The 20,421-nt window shown below is 33.8% G+C and overlaps 2 protein-coding genes across 3 annotated transcripts; one reads left to right on the plus strand and one right to left on the minus strand.

Moving 5' to 3' along the window:
- The first annotated feature begins 333 nt into the window (after positions 1–333).
- Positions 334–5,884, plus strand: LOC132155724 (transmembrane protein 116-like). Of its 2 annotated transcripts, none has more exons than XM_059564440.1 (12): positions 334–410; positions 558–601; positions 1,336–1,399; positions 1,920–2,057; positions 2,538–2,645; positions 3,348–3,403; positions 3,540–3,665; positions 3,736–3,781; positions 3,866–3,937; positions 4,202–4,340; positions 4,458–4,528; positions 5,643–5,884. In XM_059564440.1, exons 1-12 carry the CDS (start codon positions 372–374, stop codon positions 5,793–5,795), a joined length of 1,056 nt encoding a protein of 351 aa, XP_059420423.1. In that variant the 5' UTR covers positions 334–371; the 3' UTR covers positions 5,796–5,884. The 2 variants fall into 2 exon arrangements, with proteins under 2 accessions (XP_059420423.1, XP_059420424.1); XM_059564441.1 differs by having other exon boundaries at positions 3,585–3,665.
- A 3,358-nt stretch (positions 5,885–9,242) lies between these two features.
- LOC132155726 (neuropilin and tolloid-like protein 2) lies at positions 9,243–20,421 on the minus strand. The gene is made up of 10 exons (XM_059564442.1): positions 20,189–20,421; positions 19,436–19,492; positions 19,131–19,274; positions 17,670–17,918; positions 17,490–17,537; positions 16,465–16,592; positions 11,979–12,207; positions 11,556–11,669; positions 11,025–11,155; positions 9,243–9,995 (listed from the first exon to the last, which is right to left on the minus strand). Exons 1-10 carry the CDS (start codon positions 20,196–20,198, stop codon positions 9,495–9,497), a joined length of 1,611 nt encoding a protein of 536 aa, XP_059420425.1. The 5' UTR covers positions 20,199–20,421; the 3' UTR covers positions 9,243–9,494.

Raw genomic sequence — 20,421 nt, forward strand, 5'->3', positions numbered from 1 at the left:
TGCCATCGAGTAGGGCGAAGGAGGATGCTCGAGGCGGTGGGCTGGAGTGAGTTGCCGGGGAGACGGACGCTCCTCTTTTGTATCCTTCCGATCTCCTCCGTGGTTCTCGAGACTGGTGAGTCGAGCAGGTGTCGCTCAATTCCAATCACTCCACCGGCCTCGCACCGTTCCCACTCGTCACTTTCGTGCAGCCCTAGACTGAACTGTGTGTGTGTGTGTCATTGAAACGCAAATTTAGCTGCAGCCAAGTGACTTTGTGCGACCCACCTTGTTCCATTCTGTGACCCACAAGTGGGTCGCGACCCACAGTTTGAAAACCCCTGTCGTAAACAACGAGCTGGCATGTTATTCACGGCATAAATATTTTCATCATGAATTCAAGCGATGGATTATCAGATGATGAAGAAAAGGTAATTAATCACTTCACAGTTAATTATTTAGCTGAAGTCAAGGCGAATATATTTTAATGCAGATATTGACGACCGTCATTTTGATTATTATTAATAGCCTATATATTTAACCTATTAATGTTCTTCATTTTCGCCTTGGTTGCACAGATTACTGTTTTGTCTTGGATCTACGTCTCGACTTTGAGTTTAAGGTGAGAAATACTTGACTGATGTGATTCCAGCGTTGTTTTAGGATAAGCGCTTGCGATCTTTTGCTTCAGGACGCGCAAAGAGAAACCATTACTTGCAGCTGAAGTTATGCATTTGATTTGAGAGACACTAACTCGACTGACTCTCAGTGTGACTTCTGAAAAGTGAAGTAAGGATTTGTGGAATTTACATTTGACATAATAATAGGAAGACACAATCTGTCCCATTATTTAAGCACAGTCCCCTGCAGAGCCCGTAAATCTGAGCAAAAAAAAAATATTATAATTTAATTTACATTACATTTTATTATAAAACACTGACTTTTTTAATAAAAATATGAATTGTCAATTGAGTCAGTATGTATGCAATTTGCATTTACTGTAAATATTTTACAATATGTTAAATATTGTTAAAGAATGAATACTTTTCAGTTTAACAGGAAAAGTCATTGCCAGAAATCACTGCACAAACCATCATTTAAATGTTTAGATGTATCTTTATTTTTGTTCTTAATCATTCAGATTTTATGTGGTATTTTATGTTGTTTATGGCAACACTGTATATCATGTGTGTCATGTTGTGTCTTTTAAAATCACAAAGTAGAATTCTTAACTTGTATCACATGTGTGCTTGTTGTTTTTGACTTCATTACATTTATCACGTTGCTGCACTCAGTGTTCGCTGATTGGAATCTATCTAGGTTTATTATTTTAACCACTTTTTCTTTCTATTGCAGTCTGATAGGTAGTTTTTCTGTCATGGTGGTTTCCGTAATAAAGAGAAGGCATCTCAATGAACAGGTGAGTCACACAGAAGAGAAAGAAACGTCCTGTTGCTGTTGTGCTTGGCATCGGTATATCTGTTTATCTGTTCAGTGTTCAGTATATATATATATATATATATATATATATATATATATATATATATTTATAAAACAAGTCACTAGCTAAAAAAAAACATGTTAAATGTTTATTCAATTTTAAGGATTTTTTTTTTTAATAGTTTCAGTTTTGGTTAACTACTGAGTGGACAAATCTACTGAAAAGAGGCAGAATTTGATGGAGCTACTACATTCCCCAGCTAAATGTAGAGTACATACATTTCCCACTATTGCTGCAAAGGTCAACAGTGATGGTCTACAGTATGCCAGAGCACTTTAGACACAAGCTGAGAATGAAAACGAAGTCCTCTGATTTCATCGATGCATACAACTCTCTTCATCAGCATCTCATTCTTTAGATAACTCCTTTGCAAAGTTTGCAAATATGCAGCATGTTATTCATTTTTTAATGTTTCTCTATCATTATTCTTGTGTTACAGGCAAAGCCTCTTCTTCAGCTGGCGCTGGCAGATTTCCTGGCATCACTTGTGTTGATGATCACCACCATAAGTAATTTAACCAATGAAATTTGGCCGTTCAGTAAAGAGATGTGCAACCTCGGATTGCCTTTGTCTTTGGTGAGAAACTGCTGACACATAAAGCTGTTATCTAATCAACATGATTTAGGATAACCTGCAATAAAGTCTGAAAGTAAAATCTTCAACCACTGCTGGGGATACTAACACTACATTTGCACATTCAAAAATAAATATCTCTAGTGTGTACGACACTAACCCCTGTACAATGAATTTGTTGAATAATTGCCGTTATGCAACAATTTCCTTGAGCAGCTAAGAAATATTTCTGTAACTGTGAGATGTTGGTGTAGAGTTACAGACTAGATGTGCTTTGTGTGCTTTGCAGATTTTCTGCATTATATATATTCTACAGAAATCCATGCACAAATGTCAAAGCTAATCTGAAGCAATGCAGCATAAGCCTTTGAACTGAAATGTCAAAACAAATTTGTTTAAATTGAGCAGAATCGGTCATGTATGTTCGAACACTTCACTGTGGATCTGTGCAGTAGCTGTGATGAACTTTCTGTCTCTCCTCAGGCCTTCTACTGCATCTCGTTTCTGCTTGTCATCATTTATGCCTACGAGTCAGCACATGCGTTTCAAGGATGGAGAGAAAAACCAGTGCAGGAAGCTTTTGAAACCCAGGTGAGCAGGGTTTCTGTTCATAAACATTCCCTCTCCTGCACTCTCCGTCACTTTTTTATAAATCAAATCAATGTCACTATTACCTAACATGGCAGCAGTTATGAATGTTTTCTTTTTTTTTCTTTTTTTTATTAGATTAAAATTTTTTGACAATAAACATTCCAAAAAGAAACACAACAGACAACACCACATCTACCAATCCCTCCCACCCCACCCCACGGTCTCTTTTTAATGGAGTACAAAATAAGCAGTTATGAATGTTTTCAACAGATTGAAACCAGTCAGGCTGTGCCACATTCCACCCTCATTTCCTTTATGTAGTACAAGCAAATATCTCTGTGCAGTACTTTTCTTGGAAATACCCTAAGGTGTTGTTTACACCTGATCTAATCCTTGAGCTCACTAAAATGATTTCTGTTGTTGTAACCTAATGTAGTACAGTCTTATTAAATATTTATAATAATACTCAAAACCTGCTAATTTAGATCAGCGTAATTATTATTTTATTATGTGAAATAAATACACATTAACTGAAATAAAATATTTTAAAAGCAAGTTTCCAAGCTAACGTCTGTCTTTAATAAAGTAAAAATAAAAACTATATAAAATATTAAATAAAGACATATACAAAATAATATATATATATACACACACACACACACACATATGTTCCATTGTACTAATTCTTATGCATTCTTTCAGTTAACACAGTTATCACGCAGAAGGAGGAAATTTTGTCTGACCTATGTTATTGTGTGGTGAGTAGTTCCAGTTAGCTTTCATAAATGCATTGAAATATGATTTATGTAAAATTGTAAATATGATCAAGCAATGCTTTAAATTTAATTGCAGTGTTTATGTAATGATCTGTATGTGTGCATATCATTGCTTTAGGCTTGTACCAATAATTGGATACTTCATCTATATTCATACCGTCAGTTATATTGAAGCTACTATTGCACCAGAAGAGATACCAACACTGACAACCATCAGCAGAGATCCCGTCAGGTTCTGCAACAGGTATGTGAGCATCTGTACCTACTACATGTCAGTGTCATTTCACTTAATTTATGTCCAATTCCTCTTGCAGCTGCATTCTCTTCCTGCGTCTCATAAATGAATCCTGCATAACAGTGGTAAGAAATTTACAGACACCATCAAACAAGTTCAGCTAAATCACATCTGAAAGTGTTCCCATCACGCTGTCATTTGCCCAACAGGATCCAGGTCATGCTAAGTTCATTCAAATTTTCACATTGAGCAATGTGTTGATCGTCATCATCATCTGCACAGTGAGTACACACGTTTATGAATAATACTGACCACAGATCAAATCATTTGACAAATATTTCATCAATGGGACTCACCATAGAAATCCATAGTGGCCGCATGTCGTGTTTCACTTGAAAAGTGTCTTTAAAATAAATGCCACATGGTTCGATATTCTATTATTTAATGGAATGACATTCAGAGATGTTTAAGTGTCCAAATACTTTTGGTCACTGTAGGTTTTTTATGTAAATAATCTCCTGTGATATGCATCTGTCATCCTGTAGGTGTTCTACTGTAAGTTAGAGAGCTCTTTTAGGCATTATGAGAACACAAGGATGATAACAATGATACAGGGACATCCAGGTGGGATTTGGTCCTCGGCTCGATACATGATCCTTGTTGTCATTTTCTGTTGGGCACCAGGTCAGTACAACAACACACACATGTTCTCAAATGCTACATGTATACAATATGTCTGTATGTATTTAACTGAAAGGTTAATTATTTTATTAACCTAAATGAAATGTTTTATTTTTTCAGCGCTGCTTCTCATTTGTCTGTCTTTCACACAACCTAAGATAAAATATATCTTCCCTCTCTATGTCACTCAGGTAAAGCATGTTGTCTAAAGCAGAACATATTTTGTTAAATAATAAAATATACACTATTTATGTAAGATTATGCATTAGAACTGGGGATTTTTAATGGACTCTAGCAACTCTAGGATTAAAAATCACTTTCACAGGAGTGTCCCAGCCAAAATGCTCATCAATACAATCAGTTTCATCACAAATTAACAAAACAAAAACAAACTAAGATCACTTAAAACAATTACAATTATAGTAAATCTTTACATCAGTAGGTGGAGACAATCTTTACTAACGAGTCATTGAATCGTCCACTCAACCAATTCATTTAAAAATACTGATTCATTCAGGATCTAAATGAATGACTTTTTGTATAAGTCATTGAATTGTCCACTCAATCGATTTGTTCAAAGACACTGATTGGTAAAGTATCGAAACAAGTGACTTTCTTTTTGAATAAGTATTTGAATTGTTCACTCAACTGATTCATTAAAATGAATGAAATGTTCCTTTCAGGAACAAAAGTGACATGCTGAATTCGTAACCACATCCTAATTAGTCTTTCTACTTTCTACATAAAGATATTGTAAAAATATTAAGAGTAGTATGCTAGTACGCAGTTCTGAATTTAGCCATGAGTGAATTATTGAATCATTCACTCAACTGATATATGCAAAAATGCAGCGACAACTTATGAGTGACTCATTGAATTGTTCACTTAACAGATTTTTACATTTTTAAAAAAAAACATGGATTCGTTCAGGAATTAAAAAAGTGACTGACTGTATGAGTGACTCCTTGAATCATTCACTTAACCAATTTGTCCAAAAATGTTGATTCATTCTGGAATTAAAAAAGTAACTGACTGTATGAGTGACTCATTGATTCATTAACTTAACCAAATTGCATTAAAACTCATTAAAACTGCATTCATTCATGATGACTGTGTTACTCCAAGATACACAACATTTGTGTTTACAAAGCAAGAAACAGACCAATTAAATATTGTGTCTAAAATATACAGTAGGCCTGAGTTTCTCAGTGTAAACTTGAACTGTTTCTATAATATTGTTTGAGATTCATAGAAATAGATGCAATTTTATAGACGTTTTATTTTCTCCCATGTGCTGATGTACAGGCGCTGTCAGTGTCACTCCAGGGTTTTCTGAACAGTATTGTGTACGCATGGAGACGACGCAATTTCAGAGACGCTGTGCTTGGGGAACGTCTGCCTCTCATGGCCTACTCTAACAGAGCCTTCTTTGACCAATCATTAAATGAGCCATCATGAAATCACAGTATGAAATCATGTACATGTTATGTGTGTATAAAATACAAGTTTTCTTTTACAAAAATGTTTGCTTAAATGATTTCTTTTTATATATAATTATAGTAAATGCTATATATTTCCTGTCATTCCTTTGGTTTCAGAGTGCAGATTATCCAAAACAAAAAAATAAATTGTGTAATTGGCCAAAATATACTTTATCTTCATGGGTGAGAACTTGAACAAAATCAAAGAATGTGAAAAAATGGTACAAAACATCTGATATATGTTAGAGAGAACCAGAGGAGGGGAAAGGGCATACAATCTCTGTACAGTTTGGATCATGACATAATGACATAAAGGTTGTATACAGTCATCATATGGTCATAAAAAAGTCCTTTGGCTGCACAGTGTCAGACAAATCCATAAATGTGGGGGATGTTTTCAAGTGCATTTGGGAAAAAGAATCTCTGAAGAAATTGTTATTATATCTCAGTTATCTGGTTATATATTTACCGTTTATTTAGTTTATTATTGAAAATAGGCATTTTACATTACATATCACATTTCCATTACATTACATTTATTCATTTAGCAGACGCTTTTATCCAAAGCGACTTACAAATGAGGACAATGGAAGCAATCAAAAACAGCAAAAAGAGCAGTGATTTATAAGTGCTATAACAAGTCTCAGTTAGCTTAACACTGTACACATAGCAAGGGCTTTTAAATAATATAATAAATAAAAAGAAAACAGATAGAATATGTAAGAAAATTATAGTCTGCCTCGACCTAGCTTCCACTCCGTAATATGTTTGATCATGCTCATTTCCCAAAATGTTATGTTGTTGTGATGGATGATCACATCCTGAGCAAATGGTGACCAATTGTAGAATGGGAATGGTGTGGGACACTGAGAACCACCTTAAACAAAGGGGTGTCAGAACTTAAATAACATAGAGACTATAGCTGTTACAATATGAAAAATATGTTACTGTCACTGCTATGCTGCAATAAACATCTTCATCAAGATCTTCAACATCCTCATCACTTTTTCTTACAAATAGAAAAAGCATATATATATATATCTATATCTATCTATATATATATATATATATATATATATATATACATATATATATATATATATATATATATATATACATATATACATATATCTATCTATATATATATATATATATACGTATACATATATCTATATATACATATATATATATATATATATATATATATATATATATATATACACACACACACACACACACAGATAATTGCATAATAAATTAAAAGAAAATAGAATACAATTTTTTTAGAATAGAATTAGAATAGTGAGTGTTTAAAGGTAGAGGGTCAAATAAAGATGGAAGAGATGTGTTTTAAGCCGATTCTTGAAGATGGCTAAGGACTCAGCTGCTCGGATTGAGTTGGGGAGTTCATTCCACCAGAAGGGAACATTTAATTTAAAAGTCTGTAAAAGAGACTTTGTGCTTCTTTGGGATTGCACAATCAAGCCACGTTCACTTGCAGAACGCAAGCTTCTAGAGGGCACATAAGTCTAAAGTAATAAATTTAGGTAAATGGGTGCAAAGCCAGTGGTGGTTTTGTAGGCAAACATCAATGCCTTGAATTTTATGCGAGCAGCTATTGGAAGCCAGTGCAAAATTGATAAATAATTATCACAAAAATAAAAGAATGTATGTAATAATAAAAGGATTAGTATGAACTTCATACTAAAATTAAAAAATGACAGAAACATTAATGTTTAAACTGCAGGTTTGCATGTATTTTAAAATCAATTAAAAAAATACATACATTTAAACATTAAGAAATAAAGTACTAGAGCATGTGCCATGTGAATATATTCAATATAAGCATGCAAATAAATATCACAATATAGCAATATAGCAAATAAGTTTTTTAAATTAGAAATGTCAGTAATATAAATATTTTCATAATTTTTGTATACCTTATTTTCATAATTTTTGTATACCTTTTCATGACTATGAAAATTGTAGAGTCACACTGAAGGCATCAAGGGCTATTTGATCAAGAAGGAGAGTGATGGGGAGCTGCACCAGATGACCTGGCCTCCACAGTCACCGGACCTGAACCCAATCGAGATGGTTTAGGGGTGAGCTGGACCGCAGACAGAAGGCAAAAGGGCCAACAAGTGCTAAGCATCTCTCGGGGAACTCCTTCAAGACTGTTGGAAGACCATTTCAGGTAACTACCTCTTGAAGCTCATCAAGAGAATGCCAAGAGTGTGCAAAGCAGTAATCAAAGCAAAAGGTGGCTACTTTGAAGAACCTAGAATATGACATATTTTCAGTTGTTTCACACTTTTTTGTTATGTATATATTTCAATATATAATTCCACATGTGTTAATTCATAGTTTTGATGCCTTCAGTGTGAATCTACAATTTTCATAGTCATGAAAATAAAGAAAACTCTTTAAATGACAAGGTGTGTCCAAACTTTTGGTATGTACTGTATATATATATATATATATATATATATATATATATATATATATATATATATATATATATATATATATATATATATATATATTCAGTTTTATTTCCGTTTTAAAAAACATTACTTATATATTTATTTATTTTTCAGTGGTTGTGGTTTTTGTTTACTGAAATATATCCCTGATTCAAGAGGTGGCCAATGAAAGAATAATTTGTTGAAACATGAGTTTTATTTGCACAGAATGGTGTTCATGTGATAGTCCTTTCAGTAATCCACCATGTACTGTAATCTACAGTACGTCATAAACAACACTTTAGAAATGACTGACTCTCCTAAATAAACCTCACTGCCTCCTCTAAAAACACAACCACAACATCAAACATTACAGCACACTCCAAACTAAGTCTGATTAGATCGGTTCAAAGAAAAGGAGAAAAGAAAGCAAAACTGAATAAATACAGACACAATCCACAGTCCTTCCTCCCACCTCTCATACAAACCGTCTACTAAAGAAACAACTTTTACTTCACCAAGAACAATTTCTGATGATTTTTCAGTGGTTCTATCTCTAGAACTCAATATATACACTATGATATGATATCATATAATTTATTTATCAAATTGATCAAATGTGACAGTAAATATTATACATGTTATAAAATATTTCCATTTTAAATAAATCTTTTAAATTTTAGATTAATTATAGAACAATGAAAGATGTATCAGTTTTGATGCTGAAAATTCTGAAATAAATTACATTTTAAAATATATTCAGATAGAAAACAGTTGTTTTACTGTACCACAAACAGTTTGAATGGTAGTGTAAGTGGAACATTCTTTGCTTTAAACTATCAAAATGAATTTATTAGTAACAGAATCTTCTGGCTCATGGTGACACAAAGACATGACCTTCTATTAATAAATATATGCAAAAAATATGGACTAATGGCTAAGGAATCATGAGAAAAAAATAAGACCTACATGTCTATTTTATATAACATGGTTTGGGAAATTAGAATAACACTGATAAAAAATGCTGGACTTGGCTTGAAATCAAGTATAGGAATGGCAAAGGAGGTACTGAGAATGATAAGAAAAACACTGAAATAAAATAGTAAAAAAAAGAAAAAAAAAAGAAGGTGTGGGTAAATGTAAACGTACAGCTATGAATGATATTATTTTGTTCACATGACAAATAAAGTGTCAGCTGACTTCCGCTCCTCTCAGAAGTCCATAGAGAGGGAGCGGTGTTGGACAGGGTTGGCATGGTTCCGTACCATCACAACGTTGTGTCCACGGGTGTTTAAATCATTGTAGCCGATCTCCTCCATCACCCGTCCCTCCAGCTCCAGCTCCTCATTTTCAAGTGCCTCTCGCAGACTCTGCGCGCTGTAAGCGTGAGCTTGCGGGTCGTGCGTGAAAGCGTGTGAGCTGCTCCTGCGTCCATGGAAACTGCCCCAGCCTCTGGCTCCAACAATCGTACTCATCTCATCAGACGGCTGAGAGAGACGATGTACTCTACTTGCCATGACAAAGGAGGCGGTGCTGCTCGGAGCACCACAGTGATGCTCGTGGACGCAGCGGGACACGCTGGAGGAGCGGCGGAGTTTCTGCAGACTCTCCAGCTCCTCCGACAGATCCTCCGACAGCTCCGCTTCCCTCACGGAGAACAGCTCGTACTGAGGAGGCTCCAGCACCTCCTGCAAACCTTTACGGCTCAAAACCTGCAGAAGATATGTACACATCAGCAATGTCCCCTTCTAAGTTGTTTCATGTAAAATGTTCATGCATCAAACAAATATAAAGAGATTTAATGCTTAAAGACAGTGCAGATTGACATTCACAACCCATTCGACTTTGGTAAATTTCATCTATTTCATATATTCAATGAGAAAAAAACAAAACATATAAATGTATGGTTTTGATTTAAAGAGGGATTTGTGTCATGTAAAAAGGAAGTTTTGATAAAAGATTGCAAAAAAAAAAAAACATGTTTGTAAATATGTTGAGCATCACTGAGCATGCACATTTTGAGTGGGACGGTGCATTAAATATATAAACTAGGCATTTTGTAATTGTTCTTTAATTATGAAATTTAATTAATTACTTTTTTCTATTATTATACATGCTGCTTAGTTTTGGCAAAAATCATAATCATGATTATTTTGGTCAATATTGAGTTCATGTTTATATACCAATATGACTCATTATATATTTATAATGAGTCTCAATATACAGTTTATTTACCTCATCTTTAATTCCATATGTTTTTCAGTTAAATTACATTATATTTATAACCACCCAGGCTTACACAATGATGTTTTTTTTTTGGAATAAAATTTAGTGATGCATCATTTACAGTTAGTTCAGGAGGAACATGTACTTTTAAGTCAATGGTCAGTTTAATTACTTAATATTTTATGTTGACATTATTTAGCATACTAGTGAAGTCCTTTCAAACTGCAAAACTGTAGTTTTTCCAAAAACTTGCCCTTGCCCAAAGTCAATATTGCTGTGTCAGGAAGCTCAAATAGATGAATGCACTAGTAATGTTTAGATAGCACCACAGTGTTTACTTGTTTCAGGGAAATCAGTCTACAAAAGGTTTGTGTATTTGTAGCTGATGCATAAAGAAAACAGAAAATTTTCAGCATACAAAAGGTATATAATCTATACGTGTATTTCTGACCCCTGTGGGAAGCTGTTGTCTCATGTCTCATTCTAAATGGTGATTTCTATATATGAATAGTAACCTTTTTTCTTGGCTGCTTCATTTGTATAAATACAGATATGATGAGAAGAAGCAAGACCACGCCAGACGCCACTCCAATCACAGTGCCATGAGTTTTATTCATCTGATGGAAGAAACTTTTGGACTTCTTTTCTGTGAGAGACAAGGACAACAAAGACAAAAGAAAGCAGAGTAAGAAAAATGTAGATTTCTCCAGCTAAATGAGAACAATGACAATAAAACTGAATTTATGAATAGTTATTACTGCTTTACATAACCAGGATTCATAACATTTCTGTACTCCATAATAACCCTTTAACCCATGATGTCCGCTCCTTCATAGAATAATAACTTAGTATACATATATGTGCTTTATACAATATTACATTAGCGAAGATCAGTCAGTTGAGGTCAAACCCCTGAAGAAGGGAATTCAGTTCTCTAAAAGATATGGACAAAAAAATTTGCTTGCTAAACTATCCATTCAAATTCTCTAGAAAGCTTTCATTAGCGACTCTGAATGGAAAACTGGCATGTGAAAGCACACTTTTACCTTTACAGTTGTTCTCATCCCAGGGAAACATACAATTCTGAACACCATTACAAACCAGAGTGTTGTTGATGCACATGTTGCTGTGACAGAAGAATGTGTTGGCCAAACACGGAGCTGCAAAACAGAGTTTTGTAATGAGATGAAAGCCATATAAATGCAATACTAATAATGTCCACAAGATGGACCCCTCACACAACATGTTTGAAACAATTTCCTAGACAAAGGATTGAAGCTAAAGGAAGATTTCATCCAAAAAGTTTAAACATACAGAATGGAATATAAAATTTTAAAAAATCTCCTTTTGCATTCAATGGAAAAATAACAGCATATGGGTTCAGAACAACTTGAGGATGAGTAAGTAATGACTAATGAGCTATTACTTGAATAAAATTGCAGAATGTAAAAAGGTAGATTAGCACTTACGTTCAGCAAAGACCGTGAAGAGCAGACGGAAGCGGCTCATTTTGCTGGTCTCGTCGGCCCACATTCTGACCACTCCCACAGTGTTGTCAAGCGTGATGTCGTTGGCAACGGTGCTGCAGTACTTGGCCTTTAGATCTTCAATGGCATTACTGCCTTCATAGATTGCAACAAAGTTCTTCTTACACTCATTTGAGTTCTCCAGCTGATAGTCCAGAAAGCGGAGATAGATCTGTGTGTGAGACAGAGACACAAACAGAGACACTGTAAGTATGAATAATGGTATATATAAAGCTTTATTCTGATTTATAGCCCTCTGATTCTGATTGGTCATTCACAACATTCTGATGCAACATATTTTTATATTTATATTTTTATGTATGCATAATTGCTTGTTTTCACAGGCCACATATTTCTTGCATATCTGTGCTAGTTTGATGTCTCTACAATCACTTTCCTCTTACATATTAAAATAATTTCAGCATATTTATTTATTTATTTATTTGGTAAGAAAATGTAATTGTATTAGTTATTATAATTTATTTAAATGTTTATATCTATATTTTTATCACAGTTTATCTACAGCTTATTTGTATTTTTACATATATATATATATTTTTTTTTTTTTTTTTTTTTTTACAATAATATAATATTATTTCTTTTAGTTAATTATCTTATTTTTATTTGATTTGTTTTTCAGCTGAATTATGTTTAAAGTTCAAGTAAAGCCACTGTTAAAAAGCAGTGGTGGACAGTAACGGAGTAGCTTTACTTCGTTACTGTACTTAAGTACATTTTTCAAGTATCTGTACTTTACTGGAGTAGTTTTATTTTGAGTAACTTTTACTTTTACTTCACTACATTCCAAAGCATAAAATCGTACTTTTTACTTCACTACATTCCATAAAACATATCGTTACTGCCTAATGTGCCTATAATATATCACGTGCTCCGACACGCAGAAGAGGTGTTTGATTCATCATGAACGAACTGAGTCTTTTCAAAGTAAACTTAAATCGGATCGCAAATCGCACCAAACGATTCGTTTACGAATTAGAATTATCCGATTGCAGCTGTTCTGGAGTCGACCACTCACTGATTCAAATGAACCGTTTAGTGCGAGTCTACAGAAGTAAGAACCGGGAGATCTTGTGAGCGCGCGTGCGTCTGATGTTGCTAAAAGTAAGTTACTAATGTCGAAATTTTGGATTAATTATTGTAACTGAAAATCATATTTAGGTCAAAATTGTCAGTTGTTTGGGAACTAAATCCGTTGTAAAGAGTGATCTATTTAAGTCCACTGAAATGCTCGAGTGCAGACGATGCAGACACATCAATTTCAGGTAAAAAAAAAAAAAAAACATTAAAATTACACAGATTAAATAAAATAACTCATGCACGTTCAAATTCCCCGCTGCCGTAATGTTAACAGTTTTATTAAAATGCTACCATCCATGTCCTATGTGACGTCTGTTTTTATATTGTTTATCAACAGTAACGTTTGGATTAACTAGACGAGTAGACAGACATGAATGTTTATTCATAACCGTACTGAAAATAAGTAAATATTGTTAGCTGATGCTAACTGTTTAGCTAACAAGCTTGCTGGTGCTAAGTTATATATCTATATATAGATATATATATATATATATATATATATATATATATATATATATATATATATATATATATATATATAGATTAACTTTACATCTGGGGAGAAAAGAAAGGATGTGATGTTCAGAACATGGTAACTACAGTAATTATCAAAGAGATGCACCCTGTTTGGCCAGGGGTGTTTTTACACCACAGACAAGGTTTGAGAAGGAAAAAATCCAGGGGTGTAGCCATCTTTTCAGAAGTGAGGGGGACAGAAATTATATGTATATATAGGCTATATATGTAGGCTATATAACATTTCTTTAATCTATATAGCTTACCAATCAACAGTTTTTGAACAGTAATATTTTTTATGTTTTTAAAGAAGTATCTTCTGCTCACCAAGCCTGCATTTATTTGATCCAAAGTACAGCAAAAAACAGTAATATTGTGAAATATTATTTTAATGAATTTTAAATTGTAATTTATTCCTGTGATCAAAGCTGTATTTTCAGCATCATTACTCCAGTCTTTAGTGTCAGATCCTTCAGAAATCATTCTAATATGCTGATTTGCTGATTATCAATATTTAAAACATGAGTCTTTTTTTCAGTATTCTTTGATGAATATAAGGATCCAAAAACTAGCATTTATGTGAAATAAAAAGCTTTTGCAACATTGTACACTATATCATTCAAAAGCTTACAGTCAATATAATTTTTGCTTTTTGGAAAATAAATGATAGAAATGAACACTTCTACTTAGCAAGGACTCTTTTGTGGGTTCGAGTCTCAGGCCGGCAACACCATGACTAAGGGTCTCTTGAGCAAGACACCAAACCCCCAACTGCTCCCCAGGCGCCGCAGCATAAATGATGCCCACTGCTCCGGGTGTGTGTTCTCGGTGTGTGTGTGTTCACTGCTGTGTGTGTGCACTTTGGATGGGTTAAATACAGTGCACGAATTCTGAGTATGGGTCACCATACTTGGCTGTCACGTCACTTCACTTTAAATTGATCAAAAGTGATGATAAAGACATAATTTTCTATTTCAGATTATTCCAGATTTCTATTTCAAAATAAATGCTGTTCTTCTGAACTTTCTATTCATCAAAGAAACCTTATTTTTTTTATTATTTCTGAAGGATTGTCTGACTGGAGTATTGATGCTTAAAATTCAACTTTGAAATTTCAGCAAATTACATTTTGAAATATATCCAAATAAAAAACAGTTAATATAAATAGGTTAGTAAAAATATTTCACAATTTTTCTGTTTTGCTGTACTTTGGATCAAATAAATGCAGACTTGGTGAACAGAAGAGACTTCTTTAAAAAATATTAACAAGCTTACTGTTCAAAAACTGTTGACTGGTAGTGGATACAATAGGCAACTTAAATTTTTCTCAAATTTCTAACTTTTAATTGGCTTAGAAATCTATAACTGCTGGACAATAACAAATAATAATGATTTGTTTATATACTACAAAATGGTCAATTAGCACTGCATTGTTCATACTTTATTTATCACCTGCTGAAGATGACTTGAAAAACCATATATTGTTGCAATCGTATGTTTAATGTCTTCGTGTTTCCAAAAGTTTCTGGCCTTTTTTTTCTGTGTAAAAACTGTTTTCATACAGCGATAGCTGGACGCTTTTGCCCATATTAGGAATTTCCTGATATGACTTTCTGCGCGAGAGCGCCCTCCGGCTTCGAGTATGAATGAAACAAACACTGCAGGAGAGTTTAGCGCTCTGTTATGTTCATCTCGCTGTATTCTGGGTCCGAATAAAATATCAAATCATGTGCAGACTATCCCGTCTCTTTGAGTTTAAATCTATATTTATTCACACCAGCTCTTGAAAACCTCTGTGCGTACACACTTGACCGAAAAAGTGTGGGGGACGAATTTCTGTGATAAAAAAAGTGGTAATTATATAAAAAGTAATTATATTTTCATCATTATGAAAATATAATTATGTTTTCCTTTAAAATGTTCTTCCTAACTTCAGGCCTTATTATCATGTCATATATAGTCCTAACTGTGATGTTCTGTAAAACAACAAACTTTAAAATACTTTGTTCTTACTGGTGAAAATCAGATGGTCATCTCTGTTTTCTCTCATGTACATCACAGTGTAAGCTTTCACAGTTAACATCACTCTCATCAGCGTAGTCCATATCAACAACAAAAATATATCTTGACTCCATATGGTGGTTATTTTGGAAAAAATCCCAGGTATTTTGAGCAGTAGGATTATTAAAAATATGTGCGAATATAAAATTTAATTAAGTAACCTATATCATATTTCAGTACTTTTTTACTTAAGTACATAAAAAATCAAGTACTTTTGTACTTTCACTTGAGTAAAATTGAAAAAGGAGTACTTTTACTCTTACTGGAGTAATATTTTATTATATGTATCTGTACTTTTACTCAAGTACTTGATTTGTGTACTTCGTCCACCACTGTTAAAAAGACAAGTTCAGTCAAAGACAATGTCCAATAAATGCATGATGTTCCAAAGTCAATAAGTAATTGTGGTAGATAATTGAGATCTCAATATTGACCTAAATAATTATGATTATGTTTATTGCCAAAACTAAGCAGCTGTACCTGACAGCATGGATAATAATGGGGAAAAAGCCATTAATTAATAATTAAGAATAATTCAAATGTTTTCAATTTAAATATTCAATGCAAACACCAGTCATATTGGGCATGTTCATTGAGCACTTTGAAGGAGGAGTTTATTTTATGATATATTTTATGAAAACCAGCTGACTATATATTATCCTTGACGTCAGTGTCTTGACGTCAGTGACTGTACATGATCCATGACAAATCTATGTGAGAGGAACAGATGTTTCATCAGGCCAGCATTACTAACCTTAGACATCGGTGGAGCTCGTATGGTCCAAATACAATCCAGTGCTTCCCCTGATTTCACCTTATTTTCCTCCTCAACTTGACTAGATCTGATTATACCATCTGATCCAGACATTTCAAACTGACAGTCTGACAGGAGGAGACAACAGAATAGACAAAGACAATTAAATGAACATTATAGCATTAAATATTACAGCATATCTTTCAACTACTTGAGAAAGAGACCTGAAAGAGTCTGCAGACAGCAGCTGGGAAAAGTATTACTAAAAAAATTCTAGGACACTGAAATATTCAGGAGTTTACATAACTGATGCACTAAAGATGGAATTTACATTTATATTTGTTGGATGCAGTAACCATAGCAACTGAAAAAGAGCGTGAATGAATGTCATTCCAAGAGGTAGCAAAAAATTACGGCTTTCTTAAGAAAAAGCCTTTTTCTTCAGGACTTGCCACATCAGGTTTAGAAATCTAAAACAAATTTGCCATAGACCAGTATAAAATTTCAAGTGAAAACAACCTACGAACAGTTTACTACTAACAGCACAAACTTTTTTAACAAATTAGCACAATTTCAAACCATAAAATGTATGATTCTTTAAAAGTACTATTTATCGATCAGATTGTATAATGATCAAGCAGATCGTAAGCTATCATAGTTTTAGTTACCTGTTAATATTATATATTTTTACTGTAAAATCTTGGATTGTAATTTTGTATTTGTAATTCTGTATTTGGATTGTAATTTTATTTTTTGTAGTATTATTTCTTTTTGTCTTTATTGTTCTATTTATAGATTGTTGTGTATTATGTGTTGTGTTTTGTTTTTGAAGAATATGTTGTGATAAGGGCGCGTAATGAATGAATGACCATATGAATTTCCCCTTGTGGGACAATAAAGTTTACCTTGACCTTGACCTTTAAGTAGTCAGTGCAGAATCTTTTATACAATGCTATTAGCAGACTCACTCCCTGGAATAACCACCACCCTCCCTATACTACATACATATGTTTTTTTATGTTTACCTGGAATTGGATTCAAGAGTCCCCCAATATGGAGATGAAAGTCAGGATCTGGATGCAAGAGAGGTTTTTCAATTAAAAAAAAAAGTCTATAAAACTAAAATGAAGAGAACTGAGAAAAAAGAGCACCAGAGAAAAAGATTCTAAGATCTAAAGGCATGAAGAACTGGAACATGTATTTACCTGCAGTATATGAATACTCCACCCTGAAGCCCAGGCCCTCCAGCTCCTCATCGCTGGTAAACCTGATCCACATGAAGCGTCCGGAGGAGGTGACAATTCCTGGACTCTTTGTTCCGCAGTATCGATTAATCAATGGAGAGAAAACAAACGGCCCATCACGGATTTCAACGTTATCAAAGCGGCACTCAAAGGACGGCTCGATGTAGTAGATGTCTTCGAAGACAAGTTGTATTCTCTTCCGTGGATGGGCTGATGTAGACAAGAAACGGAGATTACCACATGAATAACTGTTCTGACTTGTGCTGCTTTATTTAACTTTTTAACTTTTGTTTTTTTACATGCCCTTATTTGTATAGTTGTATTTTATACTTAATCTCTATCTATCTGTATTTTTACTCTACTGTTAGTGTTATCTGTACGCAATTTCAATTCCCTGTACGTATGTGCTGTACATGTGGAAGGATTTACAAGAAAGCAGACTTGACTTGACTTGACTTGACTGAGAAGTATACACTACTGTTCAAATGTTTGGAGTTGGTAAGATTTTAAGAAAACTGCAGGCTGGAGCAGTGGGTGTGGTGAAAGATTAGGGCAAGCCAAATGCTAGGGGAGTGGATAAAGGTCTTGCTAATTAGTTTTAGGGCTTAGCTTCTGTTGTAGTATTCACCTTTCAACATGCCACCTTTTGCCATGCCCATTACTCAGACCTGCAGCGACCCCTGTCTCCGATTTTTTCATGTTTTTGAAAGAAAGGTCTCTTATGTTCACCAAGGCTGCCTTTATTTGATAACAAAACTGTAATATTATGAATTATTATTCAAATGTAAAATATTTGTTTTCCACTGAATACATTTTAAACTTGAATTTATTCCTGTGATGCAAAACTGTATTTTCAGCATCATTACTCCAGTGTCTTCAGCGTCATATGATCCTTCAGAAATCACTCTTAATATGCTGATTTGATGCTCAAAAAGACTGTCAAATTTCTTATCATTATCAATCATTCACACAGTTTCAAACTGTTTCACCATTGTTCTGCTTAGTATTTTTAAAATAGAAATTTTTGGTCACAGTTTATTTAAAAATTATTTTCTTGCTATTAACAAACTATTAACTATGACTTTTCCCTCAATAAACTGCTTATTAATTGTCAGTAAGGTACTGTAGATGTTAAATGTAGGTATTGGGCAGGAATTGGGATGTGGAATATGGTAATGCAAAATATGTGCTTTATAAGTACTAATAAACAGACTAATAATAATGTTAATAATAGGCATGCTAATAAGCAACTAGTTAATAGAGAGAATTGCTCCCCATACTAAAGTGTTACCCATTTTTTTACACAAATTTAATGCATCCTTGCTGAATAAAAGTATTAATTCAACAAGACTTTTTTTGCAATGCATGTTTTACTCAAGCAACAGATAGGATAAGTATCTGTGGAAGGTTGTGGACTCATACCCTCCAGTATGTAAACGCACTCCTTGTTTGGTGGGTAGGTGTTGGGGTAGTTTGGAGAACTGAATGATCCTCCATTTACCATCTGGATCAAAGTTCCGCAGTGAGCAGGTTTCTTATCCTCAACAGCTACATTCTGAGGCAAAGCTTATAGCATACACACACATATGATGATCTGATGGTTATTAAAGCAAAACAGATGGGAAAGACTCATTAAATGATCATTTCAATTTATTTTTTCGGTTTCAATCTCTCTCACACTCCAAATTAAACACTGGCTTTGCATGAAAGTTCCCACTTGAACCAACCTTGAGTTTTCTGAGCCAATGCGAAACCCTCCTCTATCAGGATAATCAGAACCAAGGCTGCAAGAAAACAAAAACGGGGCATGTTCACAAAGTTTTGGAAGTCTCCGAGTGATCTTGGACATCCAGTGAACTTTTCTTACCAATATACACACCATGAAGAAATCAAATACAACTCTTTACATATATTTTCTTTACATAAACATTAACGTTCAAAAGTTTGGGGTTGATAAGAATTGTTAATGTTTTGAAAAAGTAATTTATGTTTACAAGCCTGTAATTATTTGATCAATAATTTAGTAAAAATGGAAAATATGGTGAAATAATAATACAGTTTAAAATAACTGTTTTCTATTTTATTATGTGTAAATGTAAAGTGTACAGTTTTCAAAATGCAACCAAAGTCTGCATTGTTGTCATAATGTAAACATCGTAATTACATTTAATCACCTTACTAATTTTTCATTTAGCTTGTGTTTATTGAACCCGCATTGCTTAACTTCACACCTGCTTTTAATGCTAGTGATGAGCTGGATGAATGAAAAGCAAAATTCTGACAAAATTATGTTAAAAAATACAATGGTATTTCCATGGCTCCACTGAAATACCATGTAAATATGCAATGTGCATATTTATATACAATATATATAATAACATGTTTGACATTTGTACAAATAAGTTGGTATCAGATTTGCAAAGACACAAGTAGCATTCATTAACAATTACGCAACATCATTAATTAAAACATGATCTCACCCTCATGCATTTCCACTTTCACCGATCACTTTGGCTCTTGTGAGATTGTCTATCTACATTTTCAATGGCATCAAATCAGACCGTCTCAACACGGCTCTGCAACAGATTTCACGAATAAAGAAGTATCTCCTTCCTGCAATAAATTCGAAAAAATCCATTTGAAAGCGGTAAAAAAGCACCAAATTAAACTGAATACGACGAGACTTTTGCAGAAACCCCTTAGCGCCGCTCTT

This window comes from Carassius carassius, chromosome 13, assembly GCF_963082965.1.
Source record: "Carassius carassius chromosome 13, fCarCar2.1, whole genome shotgun sequence".
In the NCBI taxonomy this organism is placed as follows: domain Eukaryota; kingdom Metazoa; phylum Chordata; class Actinopteri; order Cypriniformes; family Cyprinidae; genus Carassius; species Carassius carassius.

What these genes read in the sequence shown, in the direction of transcription:
- LOC132155724 (XM_059564440.1), top strand. Translation starts at nt 372, where the DNA reads ATGAATTCAAGCGATGGATTATCAGATGATGAAGAAAAG. An exon ending in GAAGGCATCTCAATGAACAG is followed by an intron (nt 1,400 to 1,919) that starts GTGAGTCACACA and finishes CTTGTGTTACAG; the next exon opens with GCAAAGCCTCTTCTTCAGCT. An exon ending in CTGACCTATGTTATTGTGTG is followed by an intron (nt 3,404 to 3,539) that starts GTGAGTAGTTCC and finishes TCATTGCTTTAG; the next exon opens with GCTTGTACCAATAATTGGAT.
- LOC132155726 (XM_059564442.1), bottom strand. An exon ending in ATTGGCTCAGAAAACTCAAG is followed by an intron (nt 19,275 to 19,435) that starts GTTGGTTCAAGT and finishes GTATGCTATAAG; the next exon opens with CTTTGCCTCAGAATGTAGCT. An exon ending in GTGCGTTTACATACTGGAGG is followed by an intron (nt 17,919 to 19,130) that starts GTATGAGTCCAC and finishes TGTCTACATCAG; the next exon opens with CCCATCCACGGAAGAGAATA.